Source organism: Cottoperca gobio, chromosome 24, assembly GCF_900634415.1.
Source record: "Cottoperca gobio chromosome 24, fCotGob3.1, whole genome shotgun sequence".
Lineage (NCBI taxonomy): Eukaryota > Metazoa > Chordata > Actinopteri > Perciformes > Bovichtidae > Cottoperca > Cottoperca gobio.
This window is the reverse complement of record NC_041378.1, coordinates 4,219,374-4,235,331: the sequence shown is the minus strand read 5'-3', so window position 1 is coordinate 4,235,331 and position 15,958 is coordinate 4,219,374. Positions and strand designations below refer to the sequence as shown.

The following is a 15,958-nucleotide window of genomic DNA, read 5'->3' as shown; positions in this document are numbered from 1 at the left end:
TGAGGAGCTGGCCTTCAGGGCCCTAAGGATGTGATAATATGACTAAGCTGAAGCAGGCCACCAGGGTTGTGGGTGATTGGAGGGAGCGATGGTAATCTGAGATCTTGTCTGAGCAGTGTGGTTAAAGAACCGTCTAAGGGGAACCTGCCTGTGACAGTTTGCCAGTGTCGTGGCATGTGTGAGGACGGACGGGGGCCAGAAACATGCCAGACAGCTGAGAGGCAATATTGTAAGAAAGGGGGGGTGATGAGGCTGGTGTCCAGACCTCCAGCAGACGACAGATCCCTGGAAAGGCCTGTGCAGAGAGCGACGAGCGCTGGTTCTGAGCTCTGATTGGCTCCAGTGTCTCCTTTTAGGGAAATGGAGTGTAACAGGTGTCGCCTCAGAACTCAGGCTCCATATTCGTCACCTGGCACTGTCCCCCACAGTTCCTACGTCCCCATGCTGGAGCCCTATCAGGCCACTGCCTGTGCAATAAGAATGTGCATCAACACTTGTAAATGTGCTGTAATGCACCTCAAAGGGAGACGCTTGTCTATTTCTACTCCAAGCTTTCACACAACAAGGAGTTACTTTCACTTCCTGGTACCAGCTGATCACTAACGTTTCTCATGAATCACCACAGCAACATACAACATACAACATTTTTTTGCTTTTATGTTTGCAGTACTTTAATGTTGTAGTGCTTTCTGTCCTTTAATATGCATCATATTATATAAACTGATCATATGTTTTGTTTGTAAAATCTTAATCTGAAAAGTAACGTCTAATTTTATATTTAAAATAAATGTAGTGAAGTGAAATGTACAAGATCTCCCCTTAAAATGTAGTGGAGTGGAAGTTTAAAGTATATAAAATGTAAAATACACAAGAAAAGTACCTACAAATAGTACCTAAGTGCAGTACTTTAGTAGGTTTAAGGCCTTTTCTTCCTTCCCTGGTGCATAAAACAAAAACAACCACCAACAAAGTGTCGTTGAATGACTCATGAACATTCAAACCAACCAAACAAAACGTGTTTCAATAAGTGTTCTCGTGGCAGAAAGTAGAAGTCAGAGACATCACGTTAGTTTTTGGATGAAACCGCCAGCTGTGTTTTGTCAACATCTCCCTTCGAGTCCAGGAAGCACTTTTTGGCAGAGTCCCGTCTTTATCACCCGGGCTTTATCAGGATAAAGCAGGTTGGTCTTAAATGGGTCATGGTTTTGAGGGACATTCGTCCTTATAAGGGCGTGTAGGAAGCACACGGTTTGTCTGTCTTGACAGCTGCCCCCTCTGCACCTCAGCCCCCCTGAATCCTCCAACACACACACACACACACACACACACACACACACACACACACACACACACACACACACACACACACACACGCACACACACTTCAGCAGCTGTTAGCAAAAATTGCTTTCTAACAGTCAAGTCCTGCTATGACGGTGGTTTGTTTACCATTTAACATGCAATGGTTAATGGTATTTAGGCTTTTCTGGTATTTGAATAAAAAGAAACTTCTGCATTTGACCACAAGCTGATTACTTTTAGTCAAGTTTCTGTTTATATGACATAGTCTCAAACTGTTCCTAGTTGAAAACTATAAGATAGATTAATAACTAATAGATTAATAACTTATACCAGTAGTCTGATTGCCATGTTTTGCACACTTCCATTAACAAAATGTTGTCACTGCAGAGGAGTACATTTCAGAAACAGCCACTGACGATGAACATGCAGTGTTGTCGTTGGAAGCAACAGCCGTCATCGTAATGTGCCACATGCCGGCTGTAAACAGCTGCTGGCTCGGCAGCGTTTGACCAACTGCATGCTGGTTGACATGTTAATCAAAACAATCACATCAGCGGCTGTTTTGTAATTTGCAACACATTACAGAAAGGACATATGAGACCTATGTGACAGCAGAAACATTCTGTTTGATGAGTATAATGTTGTCATCAGCTACAGATATTTGATTTGTTGATTTTTGAGTTTTTTAAATCAGATTCGGATGATATTTCTTCTTTTTTTAAACATGCTATAATTTGGGAGCAGTGGACACAAGTTTTGAACACAACACTTACATATCATCACCTTTAAGTTGATTTGGCAAGTTAGTAAACAGTTGCTTATTTACACATCCAATGATTATGGAGCAACTTTATTGGTGTGAATGTCGCTTTTTCATGCATTTTCAGCTCTTATCGATTATTCATACTCCTAAATCCTAAAATGTTCCAGGTTCCAGGTGACCCCATTCAAACGGGGAATGAAAAACATACCAAAACACCTCAACAGACACAAAACATACAGGAATCAGAAGCTAAAAGAATCAAATAATGTCACTTGTTAAAAGCAACAACCGTGCATGATGATTCAGGAATTACAGGACTTAAAAAAGGAACAACTGGTTAATTTAAATGTACGATACAAGGCAATGAACAACCAATCATCCGTGCAGCAGGTCCCTCCAGTATCACTGTGCTTTGATTATATGACAGGGTCTGTTTTCCTGAGTGCTGAGACCTGCTGTGTAGAGCAGACACCATCAAACACTGCCAGCCGTTTCTTAGATAATGTCAGCTCTATAAATATACCGGGTGCTTTGAAAGTTTCCATGTCAGCGCTCCATTGTTCTGCCTCCTGTATGTGTGATTGGGTTAAGGGGCAGGAGTTAGACGGGGAGCTGCATGGGGGGGGTAATGAATAAAGGTATTAGAGGAATATTAGAGACACCAGTGTGGAATGTAACTAAGTACATTTGAGTGTTGTACTTAAATACAATTTTGGGGTACTTTACTTGAGTGTTTCAATGTTATGCAACTTAATACTTCTACTCGACTACATTTTATTTAATAGTATTAGTTACTCTGCAGATTTAGATTATTGATATAATCAGCAAATATATGATGATGTATTATTATAGGCTATCCAGCTGTATATAAAGGAATTAATATGAGCTCCACCTTTACCAGCTGCAACATTAAAGTGATATGTACATTAATCTGTCACTGATTATGATTCAATAATATAATAGGCTATACATATTATTGATGCCAATACTTTTGTACTTTTACTAAAGTAAAATATCTCAGTACTTCTTCCACCACTGTGTGACACCATGCATGTAGAAAATGGTACAATAAGGTCAATAACACATATTTAAATGCCCTATATCATAGGCTACAGCGCGAGATAGTCAAACTCTTACCTTATGGCTTCACATCAACAGCATGAAGAAACTAAAATGACCCTAAATAATAATAATATTATATAATTATTGTTAAATAACAACCACAGAGTATGATGAATATTTACTCTGCAACAGTCCAGTCTGATAATAAATGTACTAAAGTAGTATAATGTCTCACATGGTATAACTTAATGACACAAATTAATTAAGTAAACCTTAATTAAGTAAACTAATAAGTTACAGAATAATCCTCATCATCATAATATAATATAATATAATATTTGGGAGGCCTATTCAAGTTTCTCAATATGTTCAAATGTGGCAACTAAATAAATAAACATTTCACACCGTATGTTTTTATCCTGGTTCACGTGGTGAACGTGAATTACGTAAAGTAACGTGTGACGTCCGACGCATTCTTTTTAGCGACGCATTTCATTGGCTGAGCCGTAGCAACTAGGGTGAGTCCATAGCAACGGGCCCACAACGCAGCAGTTATTGTCACAAACGCAGACTACTAATTAGAGCTTTAACACACTTGTTTGTGTAATAAAGTTTGTCATTACTGCAAGAAGCTAAAGGCAGTAGCCTTTTAAAATGGGGGATAAAAAGCAACAAACTCGTCCCAAACGTATTTTTATCAACGACGTCGACAGGTATTCCTCCAAACACATCGCGAAGGTACGCTAAGCTAAAGTTAAATGCATGTTTTAATGGGAAATGACTTGTCATTCACTAGTTTTACAGTATATTTTCTGACCTACTTAACAGTTTTTATCGACATCACGTGTGGCCGGAGAGGACGCGGAGGAGGCCGAAGAAGAAGAGGCTTCCCCTCGAGGTGAACCTGCTTTCCACATAGTGGGAACTACTTCTTCCACCAAAGATGCAAAACAAAGTTTTCTTCTTGAACACTACGCGGTGAGTCAGGCCAATAATAATGTAATATCCTTTTAAGGACTCATTCTGCATAATGCATTATTTTAGTGCATTCACCTGATCACACTTAGATTTGTTATTAAATGCAGGACTATTTCTTGTGTTGTGGTGTTTCTACTTTTACTTGCTACCAGTGCATACAGGGACTATAACAACTTTATATATTTCTCTATTTCTGGACAATGCACATTACAGACTAATGTTATATTGGTTGTATAATCTCTTTTGGTAGTCACCAACCCGAGACAAGCTTCTTGAGCGCCTGCTGGAGTGTGACATAGTGGTGTACAACATCTCAGAAAGCACGACAGAACAGCAGGTTGAAGACACAACATGGGCGATCACAGGTAAGGGAGTGAGTAGGCTGATTATTCAGTGGAATGGCTTAAGTATACCTTGATCTCTGTACCTAAAAATCCTCCTTGTACTTTGTTTCCATCTTTTAAGCCCTTGATGCTGAGACGGAGAACTTCAAGTCTCGGAAAATGTTCATCTTAATCTCAAGCGTGATGACCTGGGCCATGACCAAGCCAGAGCATCCGGTGAGCCTGCAGGCAGAATGTAGGCAAACTCGTCCCGTGCATAAAACACAACCGACGTGATTATAACTTCTCTCTTCAGGAAGAAACAGATGTTCTGCTAACGGAGGAAGAGTTCAGAAGAAGAAGGCCGCATCCTAATTTCAAAAACCACAATAATCTGGAGAAGTTTGTGCTCAAACTGGGTAAAGGTGTAAGTGCAAAGTCCTTATTGTTCAGTCCCAACGTCCAGGAAACGAAATATGCCTGTAAACATCACAGATTCTGTTTCGTTGTTCAATCTTACAGAAGAAGTCCAAGCTTACTGGATATGTTGTAGCTTCTGGTCTTCAGTACGGAAAGGGAGAGAACCTCTTTCACTACTTTTTTAAGGTAAATATTAATGTGGCAATAACTGGATACATTGTATGTTTGTGAATATACCTAATAGCCTAATGTGTAATATCATCTTCTGTGAAATGCTTTTGAACAGGTATCCTGGTTGATGCAGTTCCCGAAGGTTCCTCTCTTTGGACAGGGCACAAATCACATCCCCATGATTCACGTCTATGACCTTGGAGGGTGATTTTAATGAACTGCACTTCTATGTATGTACTTTAGATAAATACTGCAGGGCTGAACTGTGTTTCTTTTTCAGAGTGATCCAAAACATAATTGAACTGAAGCCGAAGTCAAAGTACATTCTTGCTGTCGATGACTCCAAGAACACTTTAGAGGATATAGTAAAGGTCATCGTGTTCTAAACATTAATGCAGCAATATGTTAAAGGAAACGGACAATTACCTTTAGTGTAAGTTGTTCTGAAATCCTTATTTTTGACTCTCTACGCTTCAGATGATAAGTGATACACTTGGGCCGGGAAAGATGAACAAAGTACCAGAGCAGGACGCCATCGCCATGAAGGCTTTTAAGGTACAGTATGATTACCGCTCAACACGCGTATTCAATATAATATCATAGATTCATTATTCCTTCTAATAGAATATAACATAGGTTACTGTTATTATCAGATTATGTTTCACCCCTTGAACATTTCTTCTATCTGACACTATTAAAGCAGGACTAGATTCTTTTGTATCTTTGTTTCTAGCTCTAAAGGCTCTAAATACATGTATGAAAACATGCCTCTCTTTTGAACATGACTGCAAATCCTACCTGTAAATATTTCATCTAAAACATACTGTGTCGATGACCCCTTGATATCATCTCTCTGGTTTCAGCCAGAGGAATTGGAGTACCTAAACATCAACCTCCGCCTGGATGCTTTTGTCATAAAAGACTTCTTCAGTCTTCGCTGGACGTCTGAAGCTGGGATGGTTGAAAACATGGCGAGCATTGTGGAAGAATACCAGGACACCAGGCAGCTACTTGTGAGTGTGAAGTAGTCCACAACAATACAAACACATGTATGGAGGTATTTGAGGTGTAAAAGTTATTTTGATATCAGATAAAAGATGCCACAAGTTCCTTTTTTTCCATGTATTTCCTCAGCCAATCAGAATGTTCCTGGTTGGACCTCCAGCTGTGGGGAAAACAACTGTTGCAGAGAAGCTCTGCAGTCATTACCAAATACACCACATCAGGATCAAAGAGGTCATCGAGGAGAAGATTTCACAACTGGTCAGTAAAATAAAAAGATTGCATTTTATTTTTCTATCAATGCTGTGAATAAAGGAATTATACTGCCCCCGTGTGGACGTTCTTCTTTGAAAACGAGTTGTAGTGAATATGTTTTGCAGGGCACCAATCAATGATGAATGTAAAATACATGCTGTTTCTTTCCGTATGCTACAGAAGGAGATCGTTAGCGGAGCTGACCTTGAAAATGTCGGTGAAGACGAAGCAGCTGCTGCACAGAAAAAACTGGAAAGTTTTGACAAAAGCATGAACATGAACGCAGGTCAGTTAGAGAAACAAGTAAGAACGACTTCTTTTGGTTTATTGACATTGAAAGTTGTGGTTTGGATGTTTGGATTACTTCCAACTTGTGCACTAAATATGTTGGTCACAATGCTATAAGATAATAAAAGTGAGAAAGTGTTGTTAGTAATCCATAACCTGTCCAGAAATTGATGTTCAGTCAGTGTAATGGGAAGGAAACAGTTTGTTACCTGGGGCCTTTAGTCATTTGATATTCTGTTGTTGCATAGAGAATCTTCTTGTTCCTCACTTTAGGTTTAAAATGTTTGTATTGGTCCTTTAGGTCGTCTGGCTGACCATCTAGTTTTTGACATTTTGCAAGAAACGCTGAATTCAAAGCCATGCAGGAACCAAGGATATGTTCTCGATGGCTTCCCCGAGACTTATGAGCAAGCAAAGCTGATTTTCTCTAGTAAGTTTCATTCCATTCATTCCATCGCTGTATAATGTTTACTCCATGTGATATCGATTAAACTAATTGTGGTGTTTTTAACATTCAGATGAGGACACGGAGAACCAGGATTTGATGTCCAAAAAACCTTCATGCAACAAGAAGATCACTCCAGGTTGTTGATTACTTATTACTTTAATTTACCACTAAGGTGGAAGACCTTCAGTTCTCACAGCATAGCAGGCCCTGGAGGTGCATATGTACAATAACCTCAGTCCCTGAACTTGCCAAACATCAAAACATCCCGGCACTTTCTTAACTCTACTTGTTGTATGTTTTGCAGAGCATATTTTTGCCCTCAATGCGACGGATGAAGTTCTGACAAAGAGAGTTCGGGGACTTCCACAGAGCGTGGCAGAGAAAATGCGTTACACGCAGGAGGAGTTTTCCCCTCGCCTGACGAGATACAGACAACTCAGCACCGCTGAGGAAACGCTGCTGGACTACTTCGATGAGCTTGAGATTCACCCAGAACATATTGGTACTGTCCTCAAAGACAACCAGTTCATAGTAGACCATGAACAAAAAACAACCGTTACTCCAGAATGCATAAATGTCAAGACATTAACAGAATATTAAAACATATCTCAGATGTAGGAGACACATTTTGTTACCTTAAGACAGAGCCATGCTAGCTTTTCCCACCTGTTCCCAGTTATTATGCTACGCTAAGCTAACCAGCTGCTGGCTCCGCCGTACAGACGTGCGTGTTGTATCAATCTTCTCATCTAACTCTTGGAAAGAAAGCGATTTGAGAATAGTCAAACTGATTAAGAATGAACATGCTGGATGTGATGATTCCTTTAATCTTTCCCTCCGTCCAGCATCTGGCAAATAAGGAAGATAACAATGTTTTTTTGTGCCATAAATCAATCTCACTGTTTACAAACAGCACGATGAGGTTTCTTGACAGCACGTGTGTCTTGTTCCTCTCCAGAGGTTACTGCAGGTGATTCAGAGTACACAGATGTCATGAAGAAGATCACAGAGATGGTGGGGCTTCCCAAGAACTATGGCCTGAGTCCAGAGGAGCAGGAGGAGGAGGACAGAAAGAAAGAAGAAGAGAGGAAACACAAACTGGCTGCAGAGGCTGCCGAGAAGAAACGCAGGAGTGAAGCATCACTGGCTGAGATGGCTGCTCAGTATGAGGAGTGGGTAAGTGTCGTGATATACATTCACAGATGATATAATCCAAGAAGAGGAGCAGAAAGAAAGAAAGCAGACTTCACTGGCGAGTTCCTTATCTTCTTTTAAATCCCTCTTAAAAAACAGATTTTTATAAATGTGCTTTCACAGAGTTTGTGTCCTGAATTCACTTCTTATAACTTATTTATATACATAACATTCTCTAAACCTTTATTTTATTGAGCATTTTAATCATTTTAATATGTATTTAGCTTTTTCTCATATGTTGGTCTTATAAAGCACTTTGTAACTTTGTTTTGAAAAGTGCTATAAGTTTATTATTTTAATATTTATTAGCAGAAGAATCTGTCCGAGGTGAAGCGACAGGAGAGCGAGCTGCTGGAAGCTCACTCTCTTCCTCTGAGGGACTATCTGATGAAGTACGTGATGCCCTCGCTCACCGCGGCCATGTTAGACTGCTCCAAGATCAAACCAGAGCACGCCGTCGACTTTTTGGTATTTATACACTTGACCTTCTCATATCGAGCAAAGGTGCCTTTTGTTAAATATCAATGATGCAGCAGTTTTGTTTTTGCAGGCTGAACATCTGCTACGGAACAACCAACAGGAACAACAGGAATGATCCGATACGTGTTGTTCATTTGAGGCTGTGTTTATTCTACAGCAATATAATAAAGATAAATATAAAATGTAAAGAGGGCCTGCAGCCCTTTTTAGAAGGTCAAAGGTCAAATTATGCATTGCACCACTTGGTGAACCATAAAGCTAAAAAGACGCATTTATAAACATATTGACTTATTAACTAAAAACTATTAACTATTAACTAGCCGCCAAAGTGGAAAATAAAGTATTGGGTCCTGCACAGAGAGGATATGAAGGCAACACTACTTTCACTGGTAAAATGTAAAAAAAATATTTATTAAAAGAAATATTAGTTTTTTTAATTTAAAAAAATATAAAATAAGATATCGAAATAATATAAAATATATTTAAAGAAATATAAAGTATATTTAAAAGAAATATTTGTTTTTTTAATAAAAAAAATATTAAATAAGATATCGAAAATAAATATAAAAAAATATATATTTAAAAAATAAATAAAAATTAAATATTTTAAATAAAATACAATATCATCATTTCAATGTGGAAAACCCCAAACATGTAAATCAACTAAAGTGCCAAACTAAAACTGTGCTCTAACATATTATAAAAAATATATAATATGTACATAAGAAGTACCAAAAAATACATTGCAGGTATTTTGTGATAGGGTATAAGTCTACATTTATAACACACTTCAGACACTAACAACTAAACTTTACATACTGAAGTTTCTGTTGGTGCAGGACTGGGCTCAGTGTTTGTTAGAGACGTTTATGATGCAGCCAGGTTTCCACTCATTACACATCCGTCCTCTCACAGCCTCCAGCTGGTCAATGACTCAGCTCCCACTCTGCTGAAGAGTCACAGCTTACTGGAAGAAGCGTGATGACTGGTTCTAATCCAGCAAAGACGTAAACACAACAATCTGCAGGAAGACTTTCATTTTGTGCAAAGTGTGTCGCTCGAACACGAGACAGGAGTCAACTTTTATTTATTGATAAATTAAAAGGTCACTTTATTCCCATGTTTTGTTCTAACTTATATTACTGAAAGAAAACCTGCGAGTCATGCTACATATATTTATGACGGTATCTAAGTGCATTTATCTACTGTACTATTTGAGGTATTTGTACTTGAGTATTATCATTTCATGCCACTTTATACTTCTAGTCCACTACATTTAGAAGTAAATATTGTTATTTTAGTCTTAGAATTCTTAAAGTACGATGCCTTGTTTTTACATTAAACTACCCAACAGTTTACATAATAAGAGCTAAAATTACTATATTAAATATTTGATATATTGAAATGTAATAGGCAACTATTTTATGAATCCTAATTTTAAATGCAAAAATGTCATAGTTACATCTCTTTAAGTCTGATTATTTACTACTTTATTACTTTAATTCACTATTAACATGATTAAACAAACAATTAGGATCTGAATACTTCCTTCACCACTGACAGTTCATAGTTTACTTATGAAAAAGCCACAGAATAAAAACAAAACTTAAATGCACACAGTACATACCGTACAAAATAAAAACAAGAGATCTCTCAGGTTTCAGTTTGAAGTCTGTTCTTCCAACACAAGGTGGTGCAAAACGTCCATCGTGGTTTAAAAGAGACTTGGACTCAAGTGTTAAAGTGTCTGTAAAAGTGTTTGTTTCTATTCCACCAAAAGACAAGAGAGTTCTCATGTTATGAGATGCATTGAAATCCCAGTGTGTTGCTTTGCTGCGCTTTTATAAATAAATCTGGCCTTTATTGTAAAATGTGTCATAAAATATGAAGGTTTTGCTCGACTGGTGTCTGGAGTTTGCTTTGTTGTTTCTTTGTGACGGAGAAACTGTGGAATCCACCAGTTAATTAGAAACTGTCTGCAGACTCGCTCATATGGAAAATGAATCAGAAGCACTTCCTGTCACAAAGTCGCTTCATATACAAAGTCTGACCACAATTATTGGCGAGAATAGTATTTTATGGGTCATAAAAGCTGCAAAGAAAAACGATATAATTGCTCCTGTAGCTGTGGGGATTACAGAACATCCACTCTGGAGGTTTATTGCACAGTAACTGTTCTTAAACAGCACGTTTTCACATGTCGAGCTTTAAATTCTAAGGTTGCAGAAACAGACATGTGGCTTTTGTTGTCACTTAAAACTAATTATACCTGTGCTACCTGTGCCGTGACGAGAGTGAGAGAATGCATGTATGGTGTGGGTATTTAGGGTCTTTAATTTACCCAGCAGGCATAGAAAGAGCTCCATAGTACTGCTGATTTAAGTATCTTACACTTTTTAGGCCTCATGGGCAGTGGTGGAAAGTAAACAAGTAGAGTAAGTCTTTCCATTTTCTGCCACCTAAAAACAGCGCAGGTGTGCAGGTGAGTGTGGAGGTCATGTGATGGCGAAAGGTGGAAAAACACTGAAGACTGCTGCAGGACAGAACATGAATGACAGCTTCTAAAATAAAACGACAAAAAAACACACAAGGGCAAGGGGTCGGCCCAATCAGCCACGTTAAAAGTGTCGGCGGTAACACGGCGAGAGGAAAATCAGTACAGACTTCCCCGGCAGGGAGCAGGTCCAGCTCTGCCACTGACGTTTCATTTCATATTCATGGGGAGAAATGACAAGATGTCCTGCCAAACGCCCACGGTTCTCATAATTCACAACTTCAATATGTGTGTGTCGGCTTTTTACTGGACCCCAAAGTCAGTCCTCATTCCCAGCGTTTTACTGCCGTAAGAGTAGGAAATGATTCGATCTAATAAGAGTTATTTTTCCCACGATGCACTGGAGCAAGTTAGTAGTTTTATCCTAAAGTTGTAAAATGCTGGGAATCCATTGTAAATAGCTGAGGCTGTATTTGCTCTCAGGTCTGTTTGGAAAACATGAGTCATCTTGATCCCAGATGGTCCAGCTGTACGGAGACCTCACCTGCTCCAAAGCATGCTGGGAAAAGTACAATGTATTACTCCTGTACTGCTACTACTATACAAACGACCAATACTGCTGTTCTTCTGACTAGCAGCAGTTCTCTTCTCTTCTCTACTGTACCTCACCGCCGTTATGATTACAGCTGATTATTATTATTACATTTACAATATATGATATTAGATAAATGCTGAAAACAACCTTCTGTATTGGGCTCTAAAACTCCACATTGGTCACAGCCAGAGGTCACTGTCAGGTCTACCATAATGGCCGCTCTCCAATGGAAAACTTTTAATCCAGGACTCCAGAAATAGTGTATGAAGACTTTCACCTGAACAAACGAAGAAGAAAGGTTTCATTCTGCGGCGCAGGGCGTCGGCTCGACCTCAGAACTGGATGGTAGAAATGTATTCCTCTTTCCTTGACCTTGTTTGACAGCCGGATTTTATAGAATCCATATTTATTTTGAGTCTTTTGATTTCTTCCTTTCCTTCCGGGTGAAGCATGGGCCAAATAAAAACCCATTCGATTTTGGAGCACAAATTATTTTCACTTACGGGAAAAGTCTGCGCTGTCTGAGTGCCGTTTTAACTTTAACTTTGTTTTTGGAGGTATTCTTTAGGAACAGTAATACTAGCTCCAGTAGAAGTTGTATTGTCATTGATGTGTGTGTTCTTGTGTAAAGGAAATATGTTGTCATCCTCTCCATAATCCATCATTCACCTACAACAAAGGAGAGACAGAGATGTAAAAGAAAAGGGAACTTGTTTCTTTTAATTCCCCCCATGGTGCCGAATGGTCTGCACACAGCATGCGTGTGCAGGGGAGTCAGAGTGAGGTCTGAGGTGGTCTCTGTAAGCCATGTTGTTTTATCTGCTAGGCTTCAAGTCACAATAACCTCTACCACCCTTGTAGTGGTCACACACGCACACGCACACGCACACGCACACACACACACACACACACACACACACACACACACACACACTGAAAACATGGATAGAGCATCTACCACCCCCGTGGTGGTCACCCTAACATCTGCTGGTGGTTGAAAATGCAAGGAGAGGACCACACACACACACACACACACACACACACACACACACACACACACACACACACACACCAAACTGTGTTTAACAGCAGTGTTTGCTTTTGTTGGATTATGAGAGTGTGTGTGTGTGTGTGTGTGTGTGTGTGTGTGTGTCCTAGTTTACAGATATGCTTCACCGTGCCTGCAAACCAGTCACCCACGAGGGGTCCAGGAGGTCGACCCTCGTTTGTTTCACAGGGCAACATGTTGTGTCTGCGGGTGACGATGTGGGTTTCACCAGTTTTCCAAACGATCTCCACATCGGGACAGATTAAAGGTCTGTTACCTAGCAACAATAACCGTGACTGTAGTACCTTGTAAACAGCCCAGCAGAGGACACATGGTTGAAAATGAAAATAATCTGCGGGTGTGGGGTCAGAAAGAAGTGAGTTGACATCTGCGACACGCTCCTCATCTCTGCTACAGGCCCGAGGCTACTTACGTACGTAAATTGCAGCTAGCATAATAAATCTGAATCTCAGCGGTGGTCCAGCACACATTTATTTATAACCAGAAAAGGACACCAGACTATAATTAGTGTCATGTCAAAATACAATCCCTTGCATGTTCCTGCACTAAAGAAGAAAACATCTAAACATATAAAATAACTCTCTCTCACATTTCGCTGCTCTTCTTGGCCAGTTTTTAAAACACATTATGTCTCCGGTTGATGCTGAAGGTCCAGATTCCAGTCACAGAACATGATCCTCTTTAAAATCTAATTTATCCTCCTTTCATCCTCCATTTACTTCAAATTGTTTCTCATCTAATTTTGTGTTTTCAGCATGTGCACTCCCGCTGCTCAATCTGGCAGCTGTTAGTGTTTGTGTGCGGAACATGTTTATGATTTTGTAGTTATGATAAAAAGAGATAAACGGCTTTAATGTACTCTACTCATTGTCGAATTAAATCCAATGCATTAATGTGCATATAGTAAACAAATGGGGGAGTGGTTTGAAAAATATTAAACATGTCTGTTGTTTCCTCCTGCAAACTGGATGTTGTTGCAATACTTAGGTATTGTGCACCTCCGGTAAGATAGGAATGACACTTGAGCACTCATTTACTACTACATCCTGACAGCATGATAAAGCCTCTGTGGGTCAGGCAGGGGCCAAAAAACTTTTCCTTTAATCCTCTCGCAGCATCAGTTTGAGTGGAGGAAGTGTCAGCAGGTCTACTCGTGACTTCTCAGCAGGCTCCAGGGGTAAACAGGCGCACTCGATCAATCGCAGATACAAATATCTGAACGCTTTCCAAATGTTAATGGGAGCCAGGTCTGCTGAGGCCTCGGAGGAGAGCATCCTGCGAGTCTGCACGAGGAATGTTGGACAGCGAGAAGAAGCTGCTTGAATATAAAGAGAGACAATGTGATTTGCGATGCAACGCAGAAAGACACCACTTTCTGCGAGGGAGATGTTCAGTGGATCATCATCCTGAAGAATAAAAGGGTTTCCTGGATACAAATACTTTGAGCTCTTAAGAATCTAGAAGATTTAGATCTAAACAAACCTGCCTTGTGTTTTAATGTTCAGTTTACACGAGTGAGTGAAGAATGTGTGTGTGTGGGTGGCTGGTTGCGTGTGCGTACGTGTTTACTTGTGTTTTAGGCAATGACATTATAAACATCCCATAATTACCTCTGATTGCCTCATGGACCTCCTGACTGCTATCGAAACGTTTAAGGCCCGGTCACATTTACAGCGTCACTAAGTGCAGCGATATAAAAGAAAAAGAGACTTCAAGGTGTTTGACGCTGGTTATGGATTCAACATTTCGACCACACTGTGTCTTATGTCTTGTGTTTAAACAAGTTTCTCCTTTGAGTTTCACGTGTTACTCTTGTGACCAGATACTAGTAGGTAGAGTCATCTGCAGAAATCATCTTAGATCTCACAATATCATTTTCTTAAGATAACAAAACTTAGATAGTGACATAATTCATTCGAGATCACAAGAAAAACAATATTATTGCATAAATTATAACTTGTTTTCTTGAGAAAACATTTGTTATTTCAAGATAATGACATAAATAACTAACGATTTCAAGAAAACAAATATAATTAACTTGTAATCGGGGAAAACGGAGGGAATAAAATGTTTGAATTATGGCCCTTTAGGGCTTCCGTAGTGACTGCTAGTTTCTCCGTCTCTGATGAATCAGCAGTCATTTGTATAAATATGATTATTTTTGTCTTCAACAAATTCATACTATTGGCTTGTAATTTCCTCTCGTGCATGAGAGTTAAGTAGCACATGTTGGTCGTCAGGTACTAAAACCATCAGATGTATTCTTTGCAAAAACACAAGGTGTCGAAAATCTGCCACAAAGACTCATTACATCGTTATGAGTATATTTAATTAAGCATGCATCGATTTTGTTTTCATTCCCTACATGTGCAAATGAAACTCAGAACACCAAGTAATTTTATGCACATGTGTCGGGTAATGTTTATTTGAAATGTGTAAGGGCAGTATTACAGTATGGAAGAACACAGATGTATGGCAGGGTACGGAGCCTGGTTACATAATTACATAACCAAAAGAAGAGGTTATTTAAATCTGTAAAGGAAAACATCCCTCCTCTGGCAGAGCTGCTGTGCTGAATGAAGCAGGCAACTGCTTCACTTGAAATAAAACAGAGCAGAGAGCAGGTTTAAGTGATGTGAGCAGCTGCACTTCTGTTATTCTAAACACATGGAGGGAAATGAGGGGAGGATTTTATCCTGCAGCTCCGCCCAAAAACACTGGATGAGGGTTAACCAAGGGTCTGACAGTGTGTCTGGACAGGGTCATGTGTTGGGTGCAGATGTAAAGAAGCAGACTATTCTTTCAGGTTAATTAACCAAAACAGTCAAGTTGTGGGTCTGTAAACAAAAACATGAGGTTAAAGATGCTTAAATACAGAGTTGAAAGGAAACGCAGAATCCAAATCATGGGGCGGAGACACATTACCAGAACATTACATATGTGATAAAAGGAAGGTTACTTATGTAACTACGGTTCTATGAATCCTTGATGACCGGCAGAGTTCTTAGTCACTCAAGAATCTCGTGATTTCACAAGAAGATTCTGTAGGACTGATCTCGTCGATGACACCAGATCTTATACATGACCGGGGTCATCCAAGGTCACACGTGACTT

General features: G+C 39.5%; 1 protein-coding gene across 2 annotated transcripts; it reads left to right on the top strand.

Moving 5' to 3' along the window:
- The first annotated feature begins 3,773 nt into the window (after positions 1–3,773).
- On the top strand, positions 3,774–9,128 carry LOC115003538 (adenylate kinase 7-like). Of its 2 annotated transcripts, none has more exons than XM_029425371.1 (18): positions 3,774–3,865; positions 3,956–4,105; positions 4,356–4,470; positions 4,571–4,665; positions 4,745–4,855; positions 4,954–5,034; positions 5,135–5,223; positions 5,300–5,390; positions 5,497–5,574; positions 5,883–6,032; positions 6,154–6,282; positions 6,457–6,562; positions 6,866–6,994; positions 7,083–7,148; positions 7,317–7,514; positions 7,971–8,188; positions 8,516–8,674; positions 8,757–9,128. In XM_029425371.1, exons 1-18 carry the CDS (start codon positions 3,782–3,784, stop codon positions 8,799–8,801), a joined length of 2,094 nt encoding a protein of 697 aa, XP_029281231.1. In that variant the 5' UTR covers positions 3,774–3,781; the 3' UTR covers positions 8,802–9,128. The 2 variants fall into 2 exon arrangements, with proteins under 2 accessions (XP_029281231.1, XP_029281230.1); XM_029425370.1 differs by having other exon boundaries at positions 4,951–5,034.
- Positions 9,129–15,958: the final 6,830 nt, after the last annotated feature.